General features: G+C 31.2%; 1 protein-coding gene across 2 annotated transcripts; it reads right to left on the bottom strand.

Annotated features, from left to right (window-relative positions):
* Positions 1 to 29: 29 nt before the first annotated feature.
* Positions 30 to 27,836, bottom strand: LOC127707829 (leucine-rich repeat-containing protein 45-like). Of its 2 annotated transcripts, none has more exons than XM_052212581.1 (18): positions 27,768 to 27,836; positions 26,035 to 26,124; positions 24,843 to 24,994; positions 23,372 to 23,433; positions 22,324 to 22,394; positions 19,792 to 19,970; positions 17,917 to 18,045; positions 16,465 to 16,577; positions 15,608 to 15,666; positions 11,870 to 11,947; positions 10,565 to 10,700; positions 9,895 to 9,972; positions 8,949 to 9,060; positions 8,200 to 8,270; positions 6,680 to 6,865; positions 5,611 to 5,784; positions 3,950 to 4,097; positions 30 to 2,216 (listed from the first exon to the last, which is right to left on the bottom strand). In XM_052212581.1, exons 2-18 carry the CDS (start codon positions 26,118 to 26,120, stop codon positions 2,023 to 2,025), a joined length of 2,028 nt encoding a protein of 675 aa, XP_052068541.1. In that variant the 5' UTR covers positions 26,121 to 26,124; positions 27,768 to 27,836; the 3' UTR covers positions 30 to 2,022. The 2 variants fall into 2 exon arrangements, with proteins under 2 accessions (XP_052068541.1, XP_052068540.1); XM_052212580.1 differs by having other exon boundaries at positions 27,792 to 27,819.
* Between the last annotated feature and the right edge of the window lie 134 nt (positions 27,837 to 27,970).

Below are 27,970 nucleotides of genomic sequence, written 5' to 3'. Positions count from 1 at the left end.
GAAAAATATTTTTTTTTGTAATTCATATAAAGAAAAGTAAACTGTTGACACAGAGATATGTCTCGCCTGTCCACATAAAATTCAGAAAAAAGACAATCTGATGGATAACAACATTGCTTATTAATTAAAAGTCGCTGGACTGTGATCTTGTCGGCAAGGCCTAGAAATGGTCGACATACTGAGTTGTACTGATAGTAATGCAACTTTACACAAAATATCATTGATCTGTCACAAGTAGTTCTTATCAAACTGACTTAAGCAGAAAACTTAACATTGAAAATTGCTAATTAATTCAAAGTCACTGGACCATGATCTAGGGGGTAGGGCCTCAAAATAGTCGTCAAACAGATAAGTACTGATAGTAATGCAACTTCATACAAAATATCCTTGATCTATTACAAGAAGATCCATTCAAACTAACTTAAGCAGAAAACATAATATTGAAAATTGCTTAATATTCAAAGTATCTGGACCATGACCTAGGGGGCAGGGTCTAAAAATAGTTGTCAAACTGATATGTACTGATAGTAATGCGACTTCATACAAAATATCATTGATTTATCACCAGAAGATCCTATCAAACTCAATTAAGCAGAACACTTAACATTGAAAATTGGTAATTAATTCAAAGTCACTGGACCTTGACTTAGGGGGCAGGTCCTCAAAATAGGCATCAAACTGATATGTTCTGATAGTAATGCAACTTCATATTAAATATCATTGATCTATCACAAGTAGTTTTTATCAAACTAACTTAAGCAGAAAACTTAACATTGAAAATTTCTAGTTAATTCAAAGATGCTGGACTATGACCTACGGGGCAGGGTCTCGAAATAGTCGTCAAATTGATATGTACTGATAGTAATGCAACGTTGTAATAAATATCAATGATCTATCACAAGTAGTTCCTATCAAACTTATATATAACTTAGGCAGAAAACTTAACAATTGTTGACGCCACCACACCCGTCACTGGAAAAGCAATCCTTATGTCTCGCTTTCTGCGGCTTTTGTCGCAGGCGAGAGAAAAATAGTGAAAATTTGTGTATGTTATCAGAAATACAACTACAAATTAAGTACTACTTAGTTTATTTTGAAAGAAGATTTCTATTTTATCATTTGATTCTCTAAGAAAACAAAAAACAAATAGTGGTCATCATTTTGTTTGATTCGCTAGAAAATACAGCTATATTTAAACAAAGGTAATATAAAATTTTGGATTTTTCATGAAAGCATACATGTATGCTTACTTATGATAGAGGTATACCATTTGTAATTCCAGAAAATAGATCCAAAATATCTGCCATCATTTTAAAAATGTCTTTCTACATTTAGAAAAAAAGCAGAGACAAAATAAAAATATTACAATGACATGTAACTATAAATCCTCAAATCTTTAAGTAAATACCATTTATAGCTATTATTTGTAACTTTTATGACATTAATCGTTGTAAGAAACCATAATTCTATATAGCTAATTGACCACAACTCTGAGTACATATTTCTGTATTCCTTTTTCTCTATAAATCAAGGTAGATGAATTCTAAATAACAAATAAATATTCATCAAAAACTTATTAGATAAAATAAAATAGGATAATATTGAGCTAGAACTGTATTATATCGGATCCCTTTAGGGGTATTGCATGAACATTTTCCAAAGTAGATTTTAAAATTGCATCAGCTTGGGAAGTGCAATTTATATTCTACAAGCAATACTGTTTACCAATATTCATGGAATAACCCTTTTATTGTAAAGCAAAGCTTGAAAATTTCTTTAAAACATATTTTTGTCACTGATGATATCACTAATTTTATGCTTAATTTATGATAGTGCAATACTATATGTTACTGCAAGCTAACTTTTGACTACGTTCTGTATGAAAAATATTGTTACTATACAATAATTAAAATCATACAACAACTTCTTTTCATCTCACTTCTTTCTACATATCCCAGTGTAGGAAGTAAACTATTTTCAAAAAATTTCAACATTGTTTTCTTAAAATGTTTTTCATTTTGATCATGATGATTCCATTGTTGACTGTGGTATGTTCTGACAATAGTTCAATACAGCCATTTGTAGCATCTTAGCTCTTTGAGATTCTTCTTCTCGGACATGGGATACTTCTAATTCACGAGACTTGAGACGTCTTCTTAAACTGTCTAATTCTGCATCTTTCTCCTCACATGCTTCTCTATATCTTAAAATTTGTTCTGCAATAATGACAAGAACATATACTGTAAATTCAGAAATTATTGCGATGTTTTTATTATTGCGAAAAATGCAACAGGGTTATAATCGCAATAATTAAAACTCACATTTTGAAATTCTTTATATGAATTAAACAGGATTTTTCTCAATATAGCAAAAATTAAAATCGCATTTTAGTCTAAAATGACAAAATCGCAATAATAAATGCACGCAATAATTTCTGAATTTACAGTAAATAAGAGTACTGTAGATCAATAAATTTAAAAATTTTAAAATGACCTTACACTCTTTTTGGGATAAATTTCCATACAGAAAATCATTTCTATGGCACAGTTTTGAATTAATTATCTAATTTGTTCATGATGTTATATTTTCATTTTGCAAAGTTAATGGGACTAATATGGACCTCATATTTTGAATTTCCCATATCAGACTGATTACTCTGACAAACAATAAAGTACATAAGTACATTTCTAGTACAATATTTCTCTGTAGGGCTTTATTAGGTCTGGCTGTGAGACACCATAGTGCCGTCTATAGAGACAACATGGAAATTGCAGACTCAATTTTGGGGCAACTAGTTTCTATCTCTAAATTATAACAGATCCATTTTCATCTTGATAAACCATACCATTCCAAAATTTCTATGACAAACTGACAAAGTTATAGATGTTTAAAATTATTTCAATCCAGACTGTATCCAAATGTTAACTGCAAATAAATGGGGAATGTGTCCTTGGGACACAGATGATGCCCCCCCTTGAATATATGATTATAAAGGGACATAACTCAAAAAAGGTAAAAGTGACACTACCCAAATTTGTACTTAATCTGTGTTTTGTGGTAATAATCATTGTGTATAAGTTTCATAACATTTGCTTCAGGCAAACTTAAGTGAGGGAACAAAAACGAAAAATTCAGCAATTTTTCCATTTGTAAAGGGGCATAACTCTAGAACAGTAAAAGTGAGGCAACAAAAATTCAAACTTGATCTATGTTTTGTGGTAATAAGCATTGCATATAAGTTTCATAACATTTGTTTCAGGCAAACTAAAGTAGGAGAACAGAAACGATAAATTCAGCAATTTTTCCATTTGTAAAGAGGCATAACTCTAGAATGGTAAAAGTGACGCTACCCAAATTCAAACTTAATCTGTGTTTTGTGGTAATAATCATTGTGTATAAGTTTCATAACATTTGCTTCAGGCAAACTTAAGTGAGGGAACAAAAATGAAAAATTCAGCAATTTTTCCATTTGTAAAGGGGCATAACTCTAGAACAGTAAAAGTGAGGCAACAAAAATTCAAACTTGATCTATGTTTTGTGGTAATAAGCATTGCATATAAGTTTCATAACATTTGTTTCAGGCAAACTAAAGTAAGAGAACAGAAACGATAAATTCAGCAATTTTTCCATTTGTAAAGAGGCATAACTCTAGAATGGTAAAAGTGACGCTACCCAAATTCAAACTTGATCTGTGTTTTGTGGTAATAAGCATTGTGTATAAGTTTCATAACATTTGGTTGAGGCAAACTAAAGTTAAAGAACGGAAACCAATTTTGGGACGGACAAACAGACAAGGGTAAAACTTAATGCCCCCTCCGCTACAGAGAAAAATCACATCTATTTATGCAATCTTTTTTTAAAAAGTCATTGCTGGTTTTTTTATTGGATGGCTGTCATATTAATGTATAGCCTATGTCTACGTTTATCCATACTACTAATAATGAATTACCAGATGTTTTCCTATCTGAATCAGAAAGTTGATCCCTTAATTCTGTTTGCACTTTTCTCTCTGCTTCAAGTTTGTTTAATGCTTGATTCAAATCAAGTTTAACCTTTCCAACTTCAGCAAAAGTTACTGCATTCTTTTCAGCTAGTTCCTAAAAACAAAATTATCATATCAATGTAATAATCAAATATTTTAACTACCAAAATTTGTTTGGATCTTTTCATGCAAAACAAGACAAATATTTTAATAAAAGATAATTTTTCTGAACATTTATAAAAATAAATCACATGTTTATGAAGCCCCCCCCCTGGTAATGAACTTTATCTAGCCAGTATTGATAAAATGACTACACCTTTGGGGCTTTGCACTGTTGCTATATATTTTGGATTTCAGATGTCAAAAATATATCTTTTGTTATAACTTAAATACTGAAATGCATAAAAATTAGATATATTTCGAGATAAAACAAAAAAAATAAAAAAATTCTTCATTTCTTTACATTTCATGTAAACATAATTCTAACTTAATAATAGATGTATTTTTGACAAATTCCACATTAATTGTCAAACAACCTAAACTCTAGATGTTCTTTCATCTTCAACTCCCATAGATATCGGGTTATTATTTTCAACTCCCATGTATCAGGTTATTATTTTCAACTCCCATATATCAGGTTATTATTTTCAACTCCCATATATCAGGTTATTGTTTTCAACTCCCATATATCAGGTTATTTTGACATCAGGCTTTGTTTTAGTTTTATAAAATTAAAAAGCCCCCCCTCCCCCTTGGTAATGAACTAGCCAGTATTGATAAAACAACTTTACACATTTGGGTTTTTGCTTTTAATTTTATAAAACTAAAACAAAGCCTGATGTCAAATGGATGGAGAGTTGTCTCATTGGCACTCATACCACATCTTCTTATATATCTATTTATAGCCTTGTACAATGCAGTTCAATTGACAATGAAACATTTGCATAGGCGAAATTTTGCGGTCAAATGTCTATCGCAAAAAATAGGACATACATGAAAATTTCCCTTTGTATGGTATTTAATTATAAAATGCTAATACAATAGAAATAAGAAGATGTGGTATGAGTGCCAATGAGACAACTCTCCATCCAAGTCACAATGTGTAAAAAGTAAACAATATAGGTCAAAGTACGGCCTTCATCAAGGAGCCTTGGCTCACACCGAACAGCAAGCTATAAAGGGCCCCAAAATGACTAGTGTAAAACAATTCAAACAGGAAAACCAACAGTCTAATCTATATAAAAAACGAGAAACGAGAAACACTTATGAACCACATCAACAAACGACAACCACTGAACAACAGGTTCCTGACTTAGGACAGGTGCAAACAAATGCAGCGGGTTTAAACATTTTAACAGGCACCAACCGTCACCCTAACCTGAAATAGTAGTGTAACATTACAACATAGAAAGACACACTATAAAATATCAATTGAAATGGCTTAATTCAATCAAAGAGACATATGAACAAAAACAAGTAAACATACACTGAACGAATAAATTTATATTATATATTATAAATATCAATAAAAAAGGGGGGGGGGATGTAAAACAATACAACCCTTTTTCTGACTGGCTTTTTTTGGCAAGGTATTTTGCTCAATCTTATCATATATAAGTTATATTAACCTGCTGCATCTCTTCCACTCTTTTCTTCATTGTTTCTGTTTCCAATGTTAGTGTACTATTCCTAGATGTTAGATCACTAACAGTGGAATTCTGTTGGTTACATCGTGACTGCACCTCATCTTTCAATAACTGTGTCACACGTAACTTTTCTTCTAATTGACTATATCTGTTTTCCTGGGTAAATGATTTACAATTAAAAAATATACAATTCTGTAATTCAAAAGGTTCTTATTCTACAAAAGTTATTATTTGGGGGGAAAAGAAAATATTTATTTATTAAAGCGGAAATACAGGAAGAAAAGTCTCTTTAAAAAATGTATGAGAAAGATACTTCCATTTGAACATGACTTCTAACTAAAAATACTAATTTCTAAAGTAAAAAAAAAAACAAAATTCAAAAGTTTTCAGGAATCAGTATCATCACTGATCACATGATCAGTAGAAATACCAGGATGGATCACATGATCAATAGAATTTCAAGGTTGTATGTTCATCGCATGTTCAGTAGAAGTTCAAGTTTGTATGTTCATTACATGATCAGTAGAAATACCAGGATGGAATACATGATTAGTAGAGATACCGGGATATAATTTATATAATTTAATCACATGATTAGTAGAAATACCAGGATGTAAAAGTAGAATTTATAACAGAATTGCCGTAATCTAATCAGCCAACACATAATAAATATATTTCGATAGAATGTCTGTGTATGTAGCTGACTTTTAATATTACAGTGTTGTCCAATATCGTAAATATTCTGAAATATTGCCATAATTTTCTGTATGATTTACACATTGGAATTACCTTTCCAAGTCCATTTTTTTCAAAATGATTTAATACGGCTGTTCTAGAAAAAACTTTCTGGGGTACTTTTAAAAACATTTGCATATGGAATTCTATGAACAGATAGATTTAGGACATATTTTTAACATAAAAGAAGAAAAAATGATTTCAGTGGTGGGATCTCTGAAAAAGTGCCTTCATTGACCTAAATATTTCCTTGTTTTACAGAAAATCCTTTGGTGGTCCATATACGTATATCATCATCTGATTCATTGTAAATTACCTCCTCAGACTGGAATTTTTGTTTGACGATAGTAAGCTGTTCTTCATGCTGTAGTTTATTGGACATGTTATGATTTTTCTGTCTACTTATTTCTTCTTCTAACTCAAGTCTTGTCATTTCTAGCTGTTGGATTCTCTCCCTTAGATTTGCTTCAACTTCATCTGCATCTTGTCTCACTCTGGATACCTGGAAGTGCATTAATAATTGTGTATGATCTTTTTGAAAGCTCTTTTCAGAAATATCCATCAATATATAACTTATCAATTTACAATTGATGGCATTTTAAAATATTGGATTATTTCATAAAAACTGCCCTTAGTGGAAAAAATATAAATTCACATCAGATCTTAATTTTCATAATTCATTAGAATAAAGAAAAATATAATAATGAGATTCATTTGTCTAAGAGAATCAATAAATTTAATAATCCACAAACTACAAACCAATGAATTATGCATAGACAACAAAGATTGCACTCAAATAAAAGTAATTTCACAGAATTGCATGAGTTTGTATGAAAAGATAATACAATGAAAAATTTTACCATTTTTTTTTGCATATCACTAGAAGATGTAATCCCCCTTTTTCTTTTCTTTATATATCATTATTGGTTTGCTGTCTCACAGGCTTTTACCCCACATTACTTTTTAATACAGAGTTCTTAAGAAGTGATGCAGCATTTCTTACCAATGTGATAACCTATAATGCATTTGCAATGGCTGACGCTACTCTTAAAACATTTGAATTATTTCCTTTGACCAGACAACTGATCAATATGTCACCTAGAAAGTTAAGTATTTGCTAACATAATCTGCTCAATTTTTTCAAATTATCTAATTGCTGGGGTATCTTTATATCTTAAAATTCGTTTATTGCTGCCATAAAATAAAAGAACAGAGTTCCAATGTCCCCTGCCTTGCACATATTTTATCTGTCCAAGGGCAATAACTAAAAAAATTGTGTTTTTCTTCTTTAAAACTTTTTATAAATATCTTAGAGAAATGAAAGCTTGAGAGCAAATGCAATGCAGATTCCATTATAATTAATATTTCAATGGGGCAAAACTCTTTTAAAAATAATTAATCAGCACTGAATTTCAAATTATTCGAGACATTGCTGATATAAACCTATGATATATGTTTCATAAAAATCAGACAAGAATTGTACACATGAGAGCATTAACAATGCAATTTTCCATATAATTAACATTTCAAAGGGGCATAACTCTTCTAAAAATAGTTGATTGGCACGTTTTTTTTAACCCTGCCATGCATAAAATTTTAATTCATTATTAAGGCTATCTGTCTAAAATAGCCACCATCCATCAAATTTTAATAGAAGTACCTTCCGACACCCCCATTCAATTAATTCTGAAAAAGCCTGAAGTGGATTTAAAAAATAAAAGTTTTCTGAAAATTCATGTACTGTCATTTAAAAAATTGTTGTATCAAATTGAATAAAGAAGAAGAGTTTGAAAAATAAAGTTTTAATAAATTAACACATGTTATTTCAAATTATACCTCTTTTTGTCTTATTTGTTCTGCGTCTCTGAGATCTTCTTTGTGTCTGTTTCTTTCTGACTGTAATCTTTCTGTAAAACAGGTTCATCTATATATATTGTATTCTTAGTTTAAAATGAAAAGGATATATTTTATGGGCTGTTCCAGAAATAGATGTATAAATGGCAAGGGTTTGAAGGCACTTTTTATTTAACCCTACCATGCATTAAATTTCAATTGATTATTTACAATTACTATTCAGGTTAACTTTCTAAAAATAACCACCATAGAAATGCAAATTTAAAGTTTTTTTTAATCATAATTTGCACAATAGTCAGCACTTCTGTGTTGACATGAGGTATCATTGATATTATCGTATTTAAAATTGAAAGTACAAAACTTTGAATTATTCGAAATACTAAGAATTTTCTACCCCAGGAATAGATTACCTTATATGTATTTGGTAAAACCTTTAGGAATTTTTTGCCTTTTATGCTCTTCAACTTCGTACTTTTTTTTGCCTTTACATTTTTGATTTGAGCATCACTGAATAGTCTTTTGCAGACACAACTTGTGTCTGGTGTACAAAATTATAAGCCTCGTATCTTTGATGAGCTTTTTTGTTTATAAATCAAATGGAAATGAAAGTTAGCATATACCTATTTATGAAGTCATAATGCAAAAATCAAATAGCACTTAAACTAATATACACTATTTACTGCTATTAATTCTAATTTGCAGTTAACCAGAGTTTTCAGTGTTTTACATACCTTCAAAGTGAGCACCTTTAATTTTGATTTCTGCTTGTAAATGTGTGACCTGTTCCTTCAGTTCAAAGATCTGATCTTGTTGCAGACGACATTTCCTCTCTGTATCATCCAACTGAAAAGATATAAAAATAGCAATAAATACATACAATTACTGAATATGAATGTTAAGCTACTGTAACTGTGGATTTTTTTGTGATGAAGTTATTTTTGTGAACACAAAAAATAATCTATCACACAAATTGTTTTAAGAAGGGGTGGGAGAGGGTTTCATCTGAAATTCCTGAATATATAAAGCTCTTTTTCGCAGATCTTAAAAACACATTTGTAATTAATACCCGAGTTCCAATAAGTGTAAACATGGAATTCCCACAATAATAAAGGCCAAATCTCAACGTCCAGAAAATGGTTCATCTGCCTCTCTTTTAAGAAAGATGTGAAGGACAGATTTAACTTTGATAAGCAAATTTAACCCAAATAATATAAATTAGGCATGGAAATCATGAAACTAACAACCCTTGGAAAATATCCTTGTTCACAGTATTTTTGTGTTTAACATAATATGTCACTGTAATTGCTGTATTCAAAGAATGTCAATATTTAAACCAGCAGCTCACCTCATCTTGGTCAAATCATGGTCTTTCAAGGGTCAGGGGTATCATTTTTGAGCTTTGCTCACATACCTTTAATTATTACAGTAAATTCAAAAATTATTGCGTCAATGTATTATTGGGATTTTTGAAGAATAGACAAAAATGTGAGATTAATTATTGCGAATTCAGGAATATCTGCAAACAGATATATGTAACAAATACCAGAATGCAAGTTCTTATTATTGCAATAATCACCAAGTCGCATTATTCACATTAATAAAAACCTCGCAATAATTTCTGAATTTACAGTATTATAGTTGTGAGCATCAGTTCTCTTTTGTAGTTTATTACTTTACCTTGGCCTGTAATTGTATATTTTTATCACTAGACTCTGACAGTTCTTTATGCAGCTGTGCTTCCATTGTTGCTCTTGTCTATAGTAAAAAATAATTACAGTATTATACAAGATTTGTCAACTTTTTGGCCATACTGAGCTCTTTTTCATTGTTGTCTCTGTATAACAAATATTCTAATAATGTTACTTCTAATAAGATATCAGAAAATTTTCTGGAAAACTATCAATTAAAGATGACATATTGATTGTTGCTGGCTTAACGTCTATTGGCATTTATTGCATGCATATTTAGGACAATATAAATTTTAAAAAATAACCACAGCATTAAACAAGATTTTTAATTTTTTTTGCCATACTGAGCATGCTGACCTCTTTTTTATTTTGACATTCTATTATAATCTGACTTCTACCCTAAGATGTCAGACAATTTCCTGGGAAACTATCAATACATTATTAAATGTTGATATTTTGATCGTTGCAGGCTTAATTTCCACTGGCATATATTTTATGCATATTCAAAACGATATCAATTAAAGTGATCAGCAACTCAATCTTAACTGATTTTTATAAGTAGAGCAGAAGGAATTTAAGTGTGCCTTCTTCATTGTGTGCTCAAACGGATAGCATTCAGCATCAATTTAATGAATCAATTGAAAAAGCTTTATGTTTACCTCTCGTTCTTTCCTCAGGTCCTCGTTATGAGAGCTGTGTCTGCCTGATAGTTCTTGTTTTAGTCTTTCTACTACAATTTCTACATCATGTGTTTTCTGTTCCTGTAAAGCTAGTTCAGATTCTGTCATTGATAATCTGTAATCATAAAAGTAAACTCAGGTTTATACCAGATAACACCAGGTTTCAATTAGCTGTAGAAGAATTAAATGCATTCTGGGTAATATTTTCAAAAGCATACACCAAAATGCTGTGATTGGTTAAAAAATGTCAGAGACAATCGAAAATCAACCAATGATATGCAGTTATTTACATTTTGGGGTAAGAACAATGAATAACCCATAGTCCTTTAGATTCTAATAAATCAAGCAGTTTTATGCTTTGTAAACTATTCTTATTTGGCATAACTCAAAACTGTTGAATTCTTTCACAACAAGTCTGGATTCATTATAATTATGAGTCTGCCACATGGTTTTGGTGTTTATTTATCATTTAAGGTGGTACCCAACACCTTGACTAACATTAATTTGGCTCGTTTAATTTTCCTAAAATTTTGACAAAATGTTTACTTTGACCCTTTGACAAAAATATAAAAATTTCAAAAAATTTGAACCAACCACTTTATCAGAAAAATTTCTTTGGTTATATAGCAGTTTGACAAACACTAATTTTGATCATTGAGAAGCTTAATATTTCCTTAACAATACAACGTAATTAAAACGTTTAGCTGATTTTTACAGAGTTATCTCCCTGTAGTGTTAGGTACTACCTTAAATGACTAATTTTGGTAAACTAGTATTAGAAGATTGCTGTTGTTTATCAATATTATTTTATTTGGTTGTTGTATGATCAATGTTTTTCCATGTCCTATTATTTATAATATGATATTGTCATATGTTTTATTCATAAAAATTTTAATGTAACAAATTACACATTTCTACATTAAAATTGTTTTTTTAGTAATATTTGTACTTTGTGCTTTTTTTTTGTATGAAAAATAAATTGACTGAGTTTTGTAATTTTTTGCATAGAGCACATAAAAAATCAGGTATCTGCTTACAAGAAAACATGTTCCCCTGTTTCAATACAATTTTCTTGACTTTAATCTTTTAGTCTTTCTTCGTACTTCTGAAAGCTGCATGCTTAGCAGAAGAGCAGCAACTGCAAATGTATTCATTTGTTTAGGCCTTAGATTTAACACAAAAATTCCCACACTAAAGGTAAGCAGACAATAACAAGAATACCAAGGCAATTGGAAACTGAATAATGTAATATTTTCAAAATAGTTCTCTTTCATTTCAACTTACTTTGAAGCTAATGCATTGAATGATGATTTCCTCTCCTCTAGAGCCTCTTGTAACTGTGCCACTTGCTGAGTAGTTGTTCTAATAAAAAAAAGCATTTACACGGTGTAGAATGGTAACAGACTTATCGGGTTTTTTTACGGCGTTTCCGCACTAATCGGGTTCGGCAACGCACTTATCGCGTTTTCAGATGACAAATTTGGCGTAAGTGGTTATTTCTTTCAACTTGTATTAAAGCAGAATTGATATTTCCAAATAAGCTTGATGTCACAGAATGGGGAAATTATTTATTTTGCTGGCTAGCTAATCATATATTCATGGGAAGCTACGATTTATTTCAAATTGTTTCCACCAAGGTGGTACCCGAACTTGAAAACAATCATTTTTCATGGAAAGATGCCTAATTGAAGCGTGTTTTAATCATGCTGTTTTCTTTTCCAAGTAAATTTTTGGTTATTATTCATTACATGTAGACATTTTCCCTTTCGGTACTGTTTCATGCACTATTAAGGTCTTAAATGATGGTTAATTTGAAAAATTAGTGGCACTGGACTTTTTGTGTTATTAGCACCGGACTTTTTGTGCGCAAATGAATATGGAGACTCCTATCTTCTCAGTCAGTCTATGTGTTTACTTAGCCTGGGTTAATCACCTCTTACTTTATACATTAATCACACATCACGCAATGATATATTTTATTAATCCACAAACAAATGTGTGGGATTCTATCAGTATCTCGTCCTCATAGCAGGAATTTAAGGTTTCAAGTCCATATAATTATGACGTCTGGGAAGGCAATTCTAAATTTTTTCCTTGATGCCCTTCTGCGACGATGTAAGGCGTCAAAGAAAGGAAAAAATATAATAAATAGCCTTTCAAGACGTCATAATTATGGTACAGCCTTCAACAATGAGCATAGTCAGCTATAAAAGGCCCCGAAATGACAATGTAAAACAATTCAAACGAGAACTTTTTAACAGCCTTATTTATATAAAAAAATGAACAAAAATCAAATGTGTAACACATAAACAAACGACAACCACTGAATTACAGGCTCCTGACTTGGGGCAGGCACATACATACATAATGTAGCAGGGTTAAACATCACGGTTAGCGGGATCCCAACCCTCCCCCTAACCTGGGACAGTGGTAGAACAGTCCAACATAAGAATGAACTATAAAAATCAGTTGAAAAAGGCTTAACTCATCAGATGGACAAAAATACAAGTGGACGTGGCCGGGTACTTGTACATCCCAACAACAAAAAGACACTAGGAACAGATCTGCGAGTACTCACAGTTAACTGACAACTGGTTCAAAGCCACTAACAACTAATAAAACAATCATGCATCTAAGACTAAATGGGTTAATAATTTAGGTTGTCACAGTTATTCACCGGCTCCATCAACAATTGTTTTTCATGACTGAAACATAAAGCTTCACTCATACATGCATCATTATGAATACGTCGAAAGAAGACTTGGTATGAATATATATATTTAGATATATAAATCATGTAACGTAAAATAGGCTAAAATTGAATTGAATGTTGCTGATTGTTTTTAACATCCTTGCCCTTAGCCTTGCATTTAAACGAGAGACATTAATATTAACCTGTCTTTTCTATTACGCCGGAATGAATGTGTCTTTTCGAAACATCCATCAATAGATCTGCACATGTTTATCTGGGAAAGAGCAGAAATAAAAGCCTTATTCCTTGACCATTTGTGTTTTGTTTGGCGTTGCATACGATATTACCCCATACCGGTGTACTTTTACTCAATGTCCCTTTATTTTCTATCATAATGTAAAAATCAAGATGGAAAAAAACACTTGTCCGTGATAAGTTCCAGACTTGTATATTCTAGCACAAGATGTCAAATGGGGTTTTTAAAATCTTTTATTTTTCATTTCCCAAACAAACAAAAAATACGAAAACATCATTTTTTACCCTGTTAAAACAATAAAAACACAAAAAGTCCTGTGCTCAATAAACCCAAACAGTTCCTTGCCAAAAAACATGTCATTTTAGGGAAACCCGATTAGTCCGCTGCCAAGCAATTTTGAAAAAGCTTTAATATATGATATTTTTTGTTTTTGAATGCACACAAGTGGTTCTAATATGTATTTTGCATGAAATAAAGGAGCACAAAAAGTCCACATTCTAATATACTGTGTATTTGAACGGAAACCACACCACTAGTAGCTGTGTTCGGCCGGTTGTCCTGTTTAGTGTGGAGCTCTTTGAAATAAACTGCTTCGCTGAGCGCAGCTGAATACGCCCGCAGAGGTCCAACCCTGAACAGTTGGGGCAAAAATGGACACAATATTCAAGCTTGATACAGGTCTGAATTTGGATTGTAATTAAATATTTGACATATTATAGGTTTCTGAATAAATTTAGTCAAAGAACTTGCTGTTGTGCAATACACTGTGCTGTTGCGCAATACTTAGTAAATCTGTTGTCAGACTATAAACAAATACAGTTCAATTAATTCTCAAATTCATATTAGAAATTTATGAAAATGTAAAGGGAGCTTACACCAATAGATATAAACAATTCACCAAAGTTTCATGAGAATTGCTGACAGCATTTTTGAGTTATTGTCCGAAAATTGGAAAATCCCCCCTTTTTTAATGAATAAAACCCCATAACTCAGAAATGTAAAATGTAAAATTTATAAAATTCTAAAGGGAGCTTACATCAATAGATATAAACAATTCACCAAAGTTTCATAAGAACTGTTGAAAGCATTTTTGATTTTTTGTCCGAAAACTGGAAAATCCCCCTTTTTTTATGAATAAAACCCTGTAACTCGGAAACGTAAAATCTAAAATATATAAAAATCAAAAGGGAGATCATGACAATAGATATAAACAATTCACCACAATTTCTTGCAAGTTGGTGAAAGCATTCATGAGTTATTGTCCGAAAACTGGAAAATCCCCCTTTTTATAATGAATAAAACCCCATAACTCGGAAACTTAAAATCTGAAATTTATAAAAAACGAAAGGGAGCTCACGTCAATAGATATAAACAATTCACCAAAGTTTTATGCAGATTGGTTAAAGTATTTTTGAGTTAATGTCCGACATGTTGACGACGGACGGACAGACGGACGGACGGACAGAAGGACAGACGGACAACAGTATACCATAATACGTCCCGTAAATGGGCGTATAAAAACCAAGAGTGGTACCTAGGCAAATTGAAAAATTTTGCAAAATTAGATCATCGGTGCCTTCCGTGATCATATAAACATAAACAATAACGACTTCTTTTCGGCTCATTTTGTGTCACACTGTCTGGAAACAAAACGCGATAAGTCCGTTGCCGTACCCGATTAGTGCGGAAACGCCGACAAAAACCCGATAAGTCCGTTACCATTCTACACCGTGATTTAATGAAAAGTAAATAAATGTCTTCTGAGAGTTTTATAATAAACTGCAGGAAGAAATGTTAAAATAACTCTGAAAAAAGTAGTGACTTTTTAAATCAATTTAAAGCATATCATTTGAACCAATTCATTTTTATATAATAGTTGAATACTGTTTTTTTGTATATGTTTATTATATTTCAGTTTGAATAAAACTTTTAATTTTCATGTTTTATGGTTGCTTATCAATTGCAGATCACTTTATATTTTCATATTTCATAGCTTATGTTGTAAGAATGAAAATAAATTATACTTCTGTATGCGAGAAAATATTTCCATGTTATATACATTATATAAATATACCTTTTTGTATTCCTGAGGACATCTTCTTGTTTTTCAATAGTATCCATGAGATCATTCATCTAAAAAATATATAAGAAGAGTGAAATTAAATTACTACATATATATTAATTGACAAGTAACAAAATTTTTTCCATAATGTGTGCTTTATAAGGCTTATTGACCATTTTCTTCAAGTAAGAATTTTTTACTTCAGATGCAGCACCAAAATGTACTATTAATAAATTGATTTTCATTTATAGATTTATTTGACGAAAAGCTTATCACCACAATGTATTAGATTTTTGACTAAGAATGGACTTTATTCACACAAACTTAATATTTAACATGGTTGATTTATACAAAAACCAAGAAATGAAAGAGTATGTGTTTTATGTAACCAAGGTGTAATTGAAGATGCATTTAATTTTTTGGAAATGTACAACATATGATAAGATAAGAAAGTTATATATTTAAAGGTATTATTGCACACAAATGCATCTGTTTTTAAATAGGTTCAGTTATTGTCAACAAGAATGTAAAATGTCTAATTTAAGAAAATATTCAAAATACGACATAGGTATGAAAATTTCTTAAAGATCCTCTGAATTATTGATCTAATGTTATGTCAATTTTATAGTCTGGTATCCCTTTGAATTTCAAAATGTTGTTTGATAGTTTGAATGTACATATATCCCTGATATACATATAAGTTGTATAGCTTTTGGTTTGAAACTATAATTGAGAATGTGACAAATAATTTGAAAAATAAATTTTGATGAAAATTGTTACATACATTTCTGAGATGTGATTTTCAGAAATCAGGTCACATGACAATTGCATAATTGATGTCAGTCTATGTTGTCTGTTACTTAAATTACCTGTAAAGATTTATCAGTTTCTATTTGTTTGACATGCTTTGTTAGCATCTGCATTTTTTTCTTGTGATCTTCACTCAATACTGCTCTGTCTTCATTTTGTCCAATTGCTGTCTCTGTTAAATCAAAAAACATTTTTATCATATTACAAATTCAAGCTCTTGTCAGTCTGATGCCACCAATAGCAATTATCACATCTTTGAGTCTCTGTATCATAAAGTTGAACAGAAACTTTAAAATCTTCCTAAAGTGGATATCTGTTGTTGTAAACATCTAATGAAAACTTATCAGCCTTAAACAACAGGAAACGAGATTCACAATTTAGGCCAATATAAGCTGTAAAGCTCATTTCTTTATAAAATTTGGTAAATCTGATTTAAATCACATTTTTTTATCTAAGAAAATTTCTATTGTACAAATGAAATACAACAATTTTCAAATGAAAGTTACATGAATACAAACTTAAAATTATCAACTACAACCCTCTTAATGAGACATGTATCAGATTAACAGCCAGTAGATGACATTTGCTTTTTATTTTTTCGGTTCCATTGAAGTCTTATTGGTGTATATCCTATGTATCCTTTTATTCATATCTATTATAAAAATTCTTTAACAATTGGAATGTTGGAAAGCTTGATCCAATAAATGTATAAATTTGTTTCTCTTATTCTCAACCAATTTATACATTCCCCAACCATTTGATTATTTTTTTTATAATCAATGTGTGGTTTGTTTTCTATCAGTTCTTTAATGGTCAAAATTCAATTGTGACGTCAAATTTTCTTGTATTTTCTCTATATTTGCTATTGTGACATCATGAAAAGGCAACCATGCCTGATGACGTCACATAAAAAGAACACATCTTTTTGCAGATCATTGGAAAAGAAAGATAAAGTTTGTCTAAAAATCAATAAAGAAACAGATTGCACAACCAAATCTCATGCAATACAATATTTCTCCACAATCGACAGTTAAATTCTAAATTTTTAAAACACTCAACAAGCCTCATGTTTTAAGTTTGAAAATTTATGTCTCGAGTGGAGAAATATTGTATCACACTCGATCAGCGGTAGAATCTATATATACGCAGTATCTTACCTAGTTTCTCAAATTACTTGAAGTAGGGGCTCAATTCTCACGATTTATGATACTGTAAGTTAAGAAATTTTTGCGTTTATTTATTTTTGTGACCATTGAGCAATGGTAAAAAGTGTGAGACTAATTATTGCAATTTCAGTTTTATTTGTGCGAACCCTTTCCAGCTGCAATTTTCACAAAAATAAAAACATTGCAAAAAATTTCTCAATTTACAGTATATAAAACCTAATGGCAGAAAAAATTGAGACACAATTTGATGGCAGCAAGTTTTGAAATGCCAATATAAACTATATTTATGAGTGTTGCATTCATTTATACTACAGACAATGTGATATAAATTATTTTTTAAATTACCAATAGACTTTAGTATATCACCAGGAATATTGTTTCCTGCAAGCTCTAGTCGGCAAACAGTTTTGTTAGTGTGTAACATCTCTAGAATAGCTCTTCCTCCTAATAGACCCACATTGTTCCATCTCAGATCTAGATAAATATACATTATTACATTAGAAAGAAAAAATTACTTTTAAAAAAATTGTATAAATAAAAAACAAACCTAATTGAAATAATAGTTGTTATAATTTTTATGTTCTAAGAAAATAAAAAATAAAATTTATTCGATGGAATAAACATCTTCTGATTTTCTTGTGTAAAAACAGCAAAAGGACAAAGTAGGATTGGTGCCATAATAGCCCTAAAATAAATTTTATTTGAAATTTTCTAAAATATACAGAATTAAAATTTGAATCAATATGCTTTCATAAAACATTGTGGTTTAAGTTTAATAAATTTTTAATAGTATTTGTAATACAGTATGTAAAAGACAATGAATTTAGAACACTGACAAAAATAAAGAGCTCTACATGTGTACCTACTTCTGACAAAAATCTTTTTGACCGACACTTATACCCTGTATTAACTTAGCCAAAGTGTGAATGAAATTAGCTTTTAGTTTTTTTGGGGATTAAATTAGGTGAACTGTCATTATGACATCACTACAATGACATCACAATCAAAATGCTTCATGAAAACTTTGCTTATATAGTCATATTCATAAAGGTCTACATTTAGTACGTTAAAAAAGTAACCAAAAAATATATCATTCAATAATGACACTTTCTGCCATTTTACAGGAATAAATAAGCACCAAACTTTATCATGTTTATCTTATACTTTCCCTTTTCTCTTCACCATTCCAATTGTATGTATCAAATCAGTTATAACATAGCTGCCAACTTTTCAAAATCTCCATGGGGGATTTTAAGCTGAAGAGGAATTTATGCTCCTCTTTTATTGTCATAAATGTTTTTAACCTACTACATATACTGTATTGTTCGAATGAGTATGTATATGCTTAAATACCCTTTTAACTCATTTGAATAAAATTGAGAATGGAAATGGGGAATATGTCAAAAAGACAACAACCCGACCAAAGAGCAGACAACAGCCGAAGGCCACCAATGGGTCTTCAATGCAGCGAGAAAATCCCGCACCCAGAGGTGGTCCTCAGCTGCCCACTTAATAAAATTGTGTGCTAGTACACTGAAAATGGACGTCACACTAAACTCCAAAACATATAAATGAACTAAAATTAAAAAACATACAAGACTAACAAAGGCAAGAGGCTCCTGACTTGGGACAGGCGCATGTTTTGAGGCGTTCAGTTTATAAAATAAAGAATTTCAAAATTCAACTCAACACCTCTCATGGGGGATATCCCCCATAAATTGGGATAGTTGGCAGGTCTGGTAATAACATTTATTCAAGCAAATTTTTTATAAAATTCTATGGCTTGTTAAAACCAGCTTATTGTCTGAGATTAATTCTTCATTTATACATGTACCAGTTTTCAAATGATAAGCACGGATGCTTATTCATGTAGTATGCCAAGATTGAATGTAACTTAACATGAAACTAAATCAAATTACGTTGGGTAAACAGAATTATCAAAGGTCAACTAAAAACATTGAGATTTTTACTTTCTGATTGAAGTAAAAGAAAACCATAATAATGCAGGGAATTTAACTCAATACAATTTTCAATTCCTAACTTTAAAGGTTAAAATTATGTGAAGCCCTGATTGTAATACAGCTTTTACAAAATAAATTATTTTCATTCTACTAAAACCTTGGTCATAGTCATTATCATATAAAACTTCATATTATATGAAATGTGAAAGTCAATAATATTTCATTCAATCTATAGACCAATTTTCTACAAAGTCTTTACCTATAGCTCTTAAAGTTTTGTTTCTCTTTAAGTTAGCTGCTAATTCAATGGCACAGTCATGATTGATCTGGTTGTTTCTAAGGTCCAGAGCCTGTAAGCATTCATTTGACCCAAGTCCTTCACAGAACAGTGAAAAGGAGTTGTCTAACATGCCAAGGGCATTCCATTCCAAACACAATCTGTAAGACAAGGAAATGAAATTTACATTTTATACTAAATTAAATATCATCAGACATTCTTTTTTTTGTGATTAACAAGAGTGTACACGATGAAATGTCTAGCCTACTATACTGACCATTGATTTTATGTTGATAGCCCTACATATAAAGTTTTACTAGAAGTATCACATTAACATTTTTAATCCAAGAAAATGAGGTCAAGGTCAGATAAACCAAGCCGGAAATACATGTACACCTTTAATATAATCCCTCCATACACAGAATATAGATGACCTATTGCTTATGGTATAAAAGAAACAGACCAAACCATGGAAATTCTATACTGACCAATGAACCATGAAAATGAAGTCAAGGTCATTTGAATCCTGCCGGACAGACATGAACACCTTAAAATCATTCCATACATCAAATATAGTTGACCTATTGCTTAAGGTATCTAAGAAAAAAAGTTAACCAGGAAAACTGAACATTGACCAATCAACCATGAAAATGAGGTGAAGGTCAGATGATACCTGTCAGACAGACATATGCACCTTACAATCATTCCATACACCAAATATAGTTGACCTATTGCTTAAAGTTCAAGAAAAACAGACCAAAACACAAAAACTTAACATAAGCAATGAACCATGAAAATGAGGTCAAGGTCAAATAAAACCTGCCAGACTGACATGTAGATCATTAGATATTTCCATACACCAAATATAGTTGACCTACTGCATACAGTATTAGAAAAACAGACCAAAACACAAAAACTTAATATTGAGCAATGAACCGTGAAAATGAGGTCAAGGTCAAATAAAAACCTGCCAGACTGACATGAACATCCTAAAATATTTCCATACACCAATTACAGTTAACCTATTGCATACAGTATTAGAAAAAAAGACCAAAACACAAAAACTAAAATATGACCACTGAACAATGAAAATGAGGTCAAGGTCAGATGACACCTGCCAGTTGGACATGTTCACCTTACAATCATTACATACACCAAATATCGTAGACCTATTGCTTATAGTATCTCAGATATGGACTTGACCACAAAAACTTAACCTTGTTCACTGATCCATGAAACGAGGTAGAGGTCAAGTGAAAATTTTCTGACAGGCATGAGGACCTTGCAAGGTAAGCACATACCAAATATAGTTATCCTATTATTCATAATAAGAGAGAAATTAACATTACAAAAAATCTTAACTTTTTACTTTTCAAGTAGTTACTGAACCATGAAAATGAGGTCAAGGACAATGGACATATGACAGACGGAAACTTCATATCATAAGGCATCTACATGTATATACAAAGTATGAAGCATCCAGGTCTTCTACCTTCTGAAATATTAAGCTTTTAAGAAGTAAGTTAACGCTGCCGCCAGATCACTATCTCTATGTCGAGCTTTCTGTGACAAAAGTCGCAGGCTCGATAAAAATGAAAAAAATTGTTGAAAAGTTGTGATATATTTTGCAAAGTTCATCATAGATGGTGATGCCTTCATCCTTTAATTCTGTTCTTATTTTTTCTTTCCAGTTTCTAGAGGAAGCAATGATGATGTATCATCAAATTTTAATAGGTAGTTCTATATCTCTACATTGTTAAAAGTATGATCTCATATGAATATTTTGTTTGAAACCAGTTTCAAAGTTAATCCTTTGCCTACTTAGATGATCTAAGAATCCATCTATTTATATCTTAATTACATGACTCAATATAATTTTGTTGGACTACAAGATTTCAGAACTGTGATGGTCCGGTGGACTTGAATGTCTTAAGTTAGAGTCAACAATAGATTTATGAGCTGAGTCTCACATAGATTTTTTGGTGAAGTAAGAGATCATATATTAAGTTTTTAAATCAAGCTTGAGGGGCCTTGGTGGCCGAGTGGTCTAAGTAGTTACTACTGTAATCACTAGCCAGTCAACACTGAGGTTATGAGTTCGAACCCCGCTCGTGCGGGTGCACTCGACTCCAATCTTAATTGACTAGGATTGTCAGTTATCCTATCGAAGGTCGGTGGTTTTCTCCAGGCACTCCGGCTTCCTCCACCAATAAAAACTGGCCGCCATGAAATAGCCCAAAAGCGGTGCTTAAAAGTGGCGTTAAAACACCAAAATTCAAATCAAATTAAATCAAGCTTGAAGCATATGCCATATTAATGTATCAAAATACATGTAGCTTGCTTGGAGCTTGCTTTTAGCAGTAAATATATGATGCATAACTGCGAAAGATGATGTTAATTCAAGTGTTATTAAACAATCCTCCCTGCTATCATTAAATTAAAAAAAAATTATCATAGAATCTGCTTGATGCAAAATCAGTTTTCAACAGTAAATATAAGAATGAATTTGCATACTTTAATAATGATTGATTATGATGTAACATTTTCCCCAAGGCTTCTGCGCCAGCTCCTCTGATGTTGTTTCCCTACAAGATAAAAACATAAATATTAAAGAGTAATGTGAAAAGAACATGCCTATGAGGCAAAATTTTACTACTAATAAGGTATAGCAGATGAATATGATTTTATCCACCTATATATAGTAACACATATCTTTTACTTTACATCAGTAAATGTTTTCATGAAGTTCCCCAATTTGTCTGCACTAGCTAATAAAACCAGAAGCTAACAGTAGGATGTGTAGCTCTGAATGATATACATGAATGAGTTACTGTGGATTCATTAATATTCGTGAGTACCAATTTTCGTGGACTGGGGAAAATTGTTCTTTAATGGGTACTTCCTTGATTATTAAAGTGGTTTTGACAATTTCTACATGCAAGTGGAAATGGATATTTGTCTTCTGTTGCATACTTGTGGTTTGCCTGAGCCCTATGAAAACTAATATTCAATGAATAATTAATCGACAGAAGCTATTTTTCTTAAAACTCTAAAATAGAACATTTTTTGAAGGTTTAACTTTCAAACAAGTTTTTCAAATCTTATGAAGTTTTAACTTGCAAACAAGTTTTTACAAATTTTTTTGAAATGCTTTTATATGAAAGGACATCATGTATGATAGCAATCTCTTAATTATGTCATTTAGGGCTATCCCTCCATTAAAACGTATGTGGGAGGGTAGGAAGGGACTTTCAAAACATCCCTACAACCAAAAACCAGTTATAGATAATTTTGCATAATGGTAATAGAAGCATACTGAAAAAAGACCCATGACCCACATTCAATAATTAAACTTCCCTTCCTATCCTCCTACATACATTTTAATGGAATAGCCCTTAGGTAAAGTACCATAACTTTGGAACTGATTCCATACAGACCTTGGAACAAAAGAACCCTTACGGTGGATGTCTATTTCAGCAAGTGATAAATATCTTCTCCAATAATATCAATAAACTTTTTATTCTGAACAGTAGAATAACTCACTAAAATGAACAATACCAACCTTCATATCCAGACTTTTGCAGTAAGAATTGTGTGCAAATCCATTTGAAATTCCTTTCACAGCTTAAAAAAATAATAATACATTAGAAAATAGAATTAATGTTGCATCATATTTGCTGGCAATATATTTTTTAAAAGTGTCTTTAGTATGAATGAAATATTTGCCACCAGATATTACGCAACTAACACTCAATCTATATTTCTTCCAAAAAATTCAAGTTCTAGTATACACCTGAGTGCAAGGTTCTTTATGGCATGGTTACAGAAAATATTTGTCACGGACGACCCTTTATATGTTATGGTAACTGAAGCTTTCTCCTCCCCTTTACTGAGTGGGATTTATTAGAGTATTTCACTTGTTACAAGCAAAACGAAAGGTGTCACTTGTGAAGCATGAACTGCTTACCCTTTCAATGCAGTTGAGTTCACTTTTAGCTTTTATTGCAGTAAATAATACTTCTTCTGTGTTGTATTCTCATGATTCTGATATATTTCTTTTTATAATTATTTTTGTTGTTTTTATAGGTATTTTTTTTTTTTTATCTTTCTTTGTCTTTATAAAACTGTTTGTATTTAAACATACTAATAGGTTTATAAAAATTACAGGCAAAAATGGTTTGTGAATTTGCTAAAATCTTAATTGATCGATTGTTGGTGGTTTAACATCTAGTGACAAATATTTAATGCATGTTCAAGACATACTAAAATTTTAAAGACAAGAGATCTACCTTTTTATCCCTGCATGATGTCTGATTATGAGTAACATGACAGATGTTTCTAGCAGAGCAGAAACTGCTCCCCTTCTGAAACACCCGAGTTCACCCCTTGATTTTGGTGGAGTATATATATATTGTCCAATCTTAAGTTTTCTGTGTGGTGTTTTGTGGAATATTGTTGGACCTTCTTAAACTTTAAATGTACAATTCTGATATCTCCTTGGTATTGTTGGACATTTTTTATTCAACATTTTTTCTAATTCTTGTTTTCAGGGTAGTTGAAAAATACACTATACATACTAATACTAATACTAATTTTTTTTCAATTGTGATTTCCTGTTTTGATATTTTTTTATCATGTTTATAAGATGACTTTTTCACTTTCTACATGTATTGTCTTTAGAAGGTTTCAGCATCGTACTTGAGAGGGTCAAGAAACTTTTCAAGTGGTAATATTTAGTTTGTTTACTGTTATTCAGATATTTTATGTTTATGAATACTGTGGATTCATTTATTTTTTTGAGTACAATGTACTTATTTTAGTGGATTGAGGAAAAATTGTATTTTCTTAGGTATTTCATTTTGTGGTTTTGCTAAAGTTTGCATACAAGCCTACGTGTATAGGAAATTTAAACTTTGTTAGTTATTTAATTTTGTGGTTCACATATTCACACGAAATTTGTGATAATGAATCCACAGTCACTGACAGTATATGTTTTCATTTCTATCTTTCTTTGTTATAAGTCACATAAATACCATCTTCACTCAGCATACAGTCTGCAAACTTGTATTCTAGAAATGTCCTATCTGTTGCAATGACTTTCCCCAAAATGTGACATGGTTTTGGAGACAAACTATTGGTAGACAAATCTAAGATTGCCTTTCCTCTTTTTGATGTGTTCTCAAAGCTGAAATTAGAGAATTATTGCATGTCTAATCCCACATGTGTGTTTGGTGCTATTTGCCTTACTTTTCACAATATGAGCATCAATTAATAAAAACATGCAAATCAAAAGTTTTACTGATTAAATGATTTATGGATCTCCTAATACATATTATTTTGAGACTTTAATTTGATCAACTGCAACCAGTAGAAACTTATAGGCCAGTCAAAGATTGCTCTGATGTCTGGCAGCCTTTTTTAGGACTTGAATGATTTATCTACTCAAAATCTGGGTCGACAATTTTCATGTTTTCTAAATGGACTGCACTCTGAAGTCCTAACCAGTCCTAAAATGGCTGTCAGCCTGTCAGAGCAATCTTGGACTACTAATTGGCTAGTTCATAATCAGCCTAGATATGTATAAAAGATAAAAGACATGAAAGAAGATGTGGAATATATGTCAATGAGACAACAAAACAATATTTATCGTATTTACTAAGTTCATTGAATTAAAATATCCACACTGTATTTCAATAATTACATAAAGGATGCACATTGAATTTACTGGCCATGAAAAAGCATAGACAATGAAAGATTATTTTAAATGATCAAATCACAGACTGATGTCATTGCAAAGTTTAATTAAAATATTGGTCAAACTTTCATGACTTTTTGAATAATAAAATCACAGAATGATCATGATGATGTCAGCAAATATTACTTTGCAACACTGGTATTGCCATTGAATAATTTTACATTGGTTTGCAGATATAAATTATCATAATTCTTCATATAGACTGGAAATGCTACAAAGCATGTGCTCAGGATCATGGATTGGAATTCACCATTTTAGAATCTAATGTAATCAGGGTAACATTTTCGTAAGCACACACCAAAATGTTAATTAGTTAAAGATATCCTTAACAATGAAATTCAACCAATGAAATGGCATTATTTTCATTTTAGAGTACAAACAATGAAATTACCCATAGACCTTTAGATACTGAAACAGGGAATTGACAATCCAGAAATGTTGCATAAAAGTGGTATGGACATCTAAAATACCTTTTTAACTGGTGAATTATAAAATCTGGGGGATCTGTATGATTGTCTCTACATAGTCTAACAAAAGTGTGTCTGAACTCATCCATTATTCTGTAATAGAAACAAATCAATGATATAAAACTTCTTTTTCTGGTTTTGTAAACATGGACATGTACATTTTTGTACAAATGTATATAATGAAGTATCTATCAGAAAACATAAACATGTTTATCTAATCCAACAGTGGATTTTTTGTTAGGAAGTCTAAGCACAATATGAACACACCATATACATGTACAACCTTTGAAGAGTAAGAAGAACAAGTGTACATTTTAAAGTGAAATACAGATACAATACTTTGCTTCACATTTATTTAACCCGAATAATTCAGTCGTTATATTCCACTGCTTTACAATGGCTACAGTAACGCCTGAAGGCCATGTCAATAATAAAATCATCAAATAATCATTCGGAATTAGCTCAGTATTTATCTATCTGGATAACATTGAGTTATTAGCTGATTGGCTCTCTCTCACAGAGAGCACCAATCAAAATCCTGGATTCATGACGCGTTTTTATTGTATAAAGATTTCAGGCCCTCGCGAGTGGGAGAGTCGATCACATGGAGGGACTAAATTATTCGGGTTACACATTTATTTAACATATTTATGACATTAGGGGGTCAAGTATGACCCTATTCCTCAACACAGCTAAATCAATGGTGCACTTACATTTGAAAAATGTTTTATAATACACATGTAGATGGCGGTAAAAAAGATGTATGGTTTCTGATTTCTTTTATATATATTTAACAATTAACAATATAAGGCGGTGGGTATGAACATTTTCTCTACAATAAATGACAAATAGCAGGGGCAGAACGTGATCCAAAAGGACAAAACAGATGGTGAACTAGAAGGGTCTTATCAACATGATCAAGGCATTTATGCTTTAGGGGTGGGAATCTGAAAATTTTTTATGATATTTAAGGATTTCTTATATGTAGGGGTGTTGCATTCCCCAGGGACAAACTCTAAATCACACTGAAAGGGTCTTATCATGAAAAAATGTGGTAGGCAAGACTACAATGTATATTAACAAGACCGATGGTTTTCGAAAATGAAGCGATATCTTAGGGTAAGAGTCAATTATCCATCTGCTATTGTGTGATGCCTTGTCAGTTGATATAAATCAGCAACATAATTTATAGGAGTAACACAATGGAAGTCTCATGAGGAGAAGGATCTACTAACCCTTCTGGAACACCTGAGATCACCCAAGGTTTTTGATGGGGTTGGAGTAACTCAAGTCTTTGGTTTTCTATAATGTGTTTATTATACAGTTGTTTGTCTTTTTGTTGCTTTTTTGCCATTATATTGTCATTTTGTCAATGACTTATGAGTTTGAATATCTTTTTGGTATCTTAAACCTCTCTTTTTGGTTCCCTACCCGAGGAATAGTATTTAGACAATTAAGCAACATTCTAAAAGAACAATTCTATTTTAAATGTAATTTTGCTTAAAATGGGAGAAGTTGCACACAAAAAATGAGCTAATTAATTGTAAGATACACCATTACACATCTTTAATAATAGTGGGTAATGTGTTCTAACATGCCTTTAGAAGTAAAACATATTTTCTTGGCAATAGAAATAAGCTTGCGCAGCAGAGTATTTGCATTTAAATTTCAATATATTCACAATATTGAATAGAAATGAAATTTTAAACTAAACATGGTATATAGCTGGAATTTACCTCTCGCTCTAGTTGTGAACTTACAAAGTTTGTTTACACCCGGGAATGTCGCTTCAGTACTTAACAAACAATATCCGTTTGGATGTTCTAAGATACGTTTTTCCAATTTAAAAGAGAATTGTTTGTTTTTATCAAGGTAAAAATTGTTAGCTATTTAAAAGTCATTGATTGAATTTAAACATATTTTTAAAATATTTATTTTC

Source organism: Mytilus californianus, unplaced genomic scaffold (assembly GCF_021869535.1).
Source record: "Mytilus californianus isolate M0D057914Y unplaced genomic scaffold, xbMytCali1.0.p SCAF_7, whole genome shotgun sequence".
Lineage (NCBI taxonomy): Eukaryota > Metazoa > Mollusca > Bivalvia > Mytilida > Mytilidae > Mytilus > Mytilus californianus.
The sequence above is the reverse complement of the archived record's forward strand: the minus strand, read 5'-3'. Positions and strand labels throughout refer to the sequence as shown.